This window comes from Chinchilla lanigera, unplaced genomic scaffold (genome assembly GCF_000276665.1).
Source record: "Chinchilla lanigera isolate Chin_1 unplaced genomic scaffold, ChiLan1.0 scaffold00181, whole genome shotgun sequence".
Taxonomy (NCBI): Eukaryota; Metazoa; Chordata; class Mammalia; order Rodentia; family Chinchillidae; genus Chinchilla; species Chinchilla lanigera.
Genome location: NW_004955582.1, coordinates 198,182 through 199,560, shown reverse-complemented (window position 1 = coordinate 199,560; position 1,379 = coordinate 198,182). Strand labels below are relative to the sequence as shown.

The window sequence follows — 1,379 nt, the reverse complement described above, 5'->3', positions numbered from 1 at the left end:
TTAGACTTCTTACATAGTTTGGTGGATAATTATGTTAGATGATAGGATTTGTTGTGCCTGGCCTATTTTTGTGTTTTTTGTGTGTGTTTTCTGTGCCTATGAATAAGTGTGAGTACATGCTTTGCACATTTCATGGTTTACAGCTGACATTTCACTATGTGTTGATTTAATCAAGGGTGAAATAAAGACAAGCTCATTCTCCCAAGGTCTCTATACAAAGGTCCATCACACAGCATTCAAACCTGAAAATCTGTCACAAGGATCATACTGTTTTCAGAATGAAAGATTCATGTTTAAATTGTGTGTGAGTGTGTATGCACATATTTGTGTATTTCTGTGTGTTTCTTACATTTCACAAAAAAGTCCTCTGACACATTTTCATTATCTGAACCAAAACTAGATTTTTTCACTCCTGATTAAATAATTATTTATGACTTTATGGTCATTCCCTGCACACATGCTTATATTTTTTATAAAGCACAGTTTCTTCATCATGAGAAAAAAATACTGTTAAAACTTAAAATTTCCTTTACTTCCCAGTGGCCTTACAAAGGAGTCAAATGACAGAAAAAACATTTGTAACACAAAAAAATGGGTCTGGATGATGTATGTGACACAGGGAACCAGCTCTAAGAAACAGCAACAAGACCTGGGTCATCTCAACCTTCTCTTACTCCCAGACTACATCAGCCTTGGGGAAGCCACACTTACTCTCGCAGTTTCTCAGGTGCTTCTCTTCTCCTTCTTTATCTTTATTGCCACTGCCCCTGTACTACAAGCTAGAAACTCATTCTTTTCCATTATTAGAAGGCAAATCCTGGTTCCCTATTCACCAAGAATGTGCTAACTCATACCTTTTTTATATTTTGACTTTTTTCCAGGCTGCTGTAAGAATTTCTCCTCCAGGTGTTTCTTCTTCTTTTTGTGCTTCATAGTTCAATTCTTCAGAGGACTACTAATATCAAGTAAGATTCTGAGACTGCTCTCAGAGAATTGTTAATGATGTTAAGGAATGAAATTTATACATCCACAAACAACAAATCACCTAAGACGCTATCTATTACCAGATCACTGTCCTCTGTAATGCTCAGTATCGTACCATGGTTGGTGGGGTACCAGTTATTACTGAGGTCTCAGCAGTGTTCTGTGACCTATTGATGACATCAGAGAGTTCCAGGGCCCAGCTAGTACCAGAGAGGATTAGAACTTCTGCTTGTCTCATGAAAATCAGTAAATGTTACATTGTAGTATTGCAACTCAAGTTAGCTGGATACTCATATCAGATGCATATTATAACACTAGTGTAGATTTGAGAGTACCTCATGAATCCAAACTATTCTCAGGCTCCCACAGCCCCCCGCGCCTTGCGCCCAGGCAGC

General features: G+C 38.1%; 1 protein-coding gene across 2 annotated transcripts in view; it reads right to left on the bottom strand.

Moving 5' to 3' along the window:
- The window catches only part of LOC102003711 (protein FAM170A-like), a 7,304-nt gene extending 6,061 nt beyond the window's left edge, over positions 1–1,243 (bottom strand). Inside the window, exons 1-2 of one of the 2 annotated variants that reach the window (XM_005414282.2) lie at positions 1,065–1,243; positions 855–979 (exon numbers count right to left, since the gene is read on the bottom strand). In XM_005414282.2, coding sequence (XP_005414339.1) covers positions 855–933 — 79 coding nt within the window. In that variant the 5' untranslated portion in view covers positions 934–979; positions 1,065–1,243. Of the gene's footprint in view, positions 1–854 lie in introns of both variants that reach the window. The other variant, XM_005414281.2, reaches the window with a different exon arrangement.
- Between the last annotated feature and the right edge of the window lie 136 nt (positions 1,244–1,379).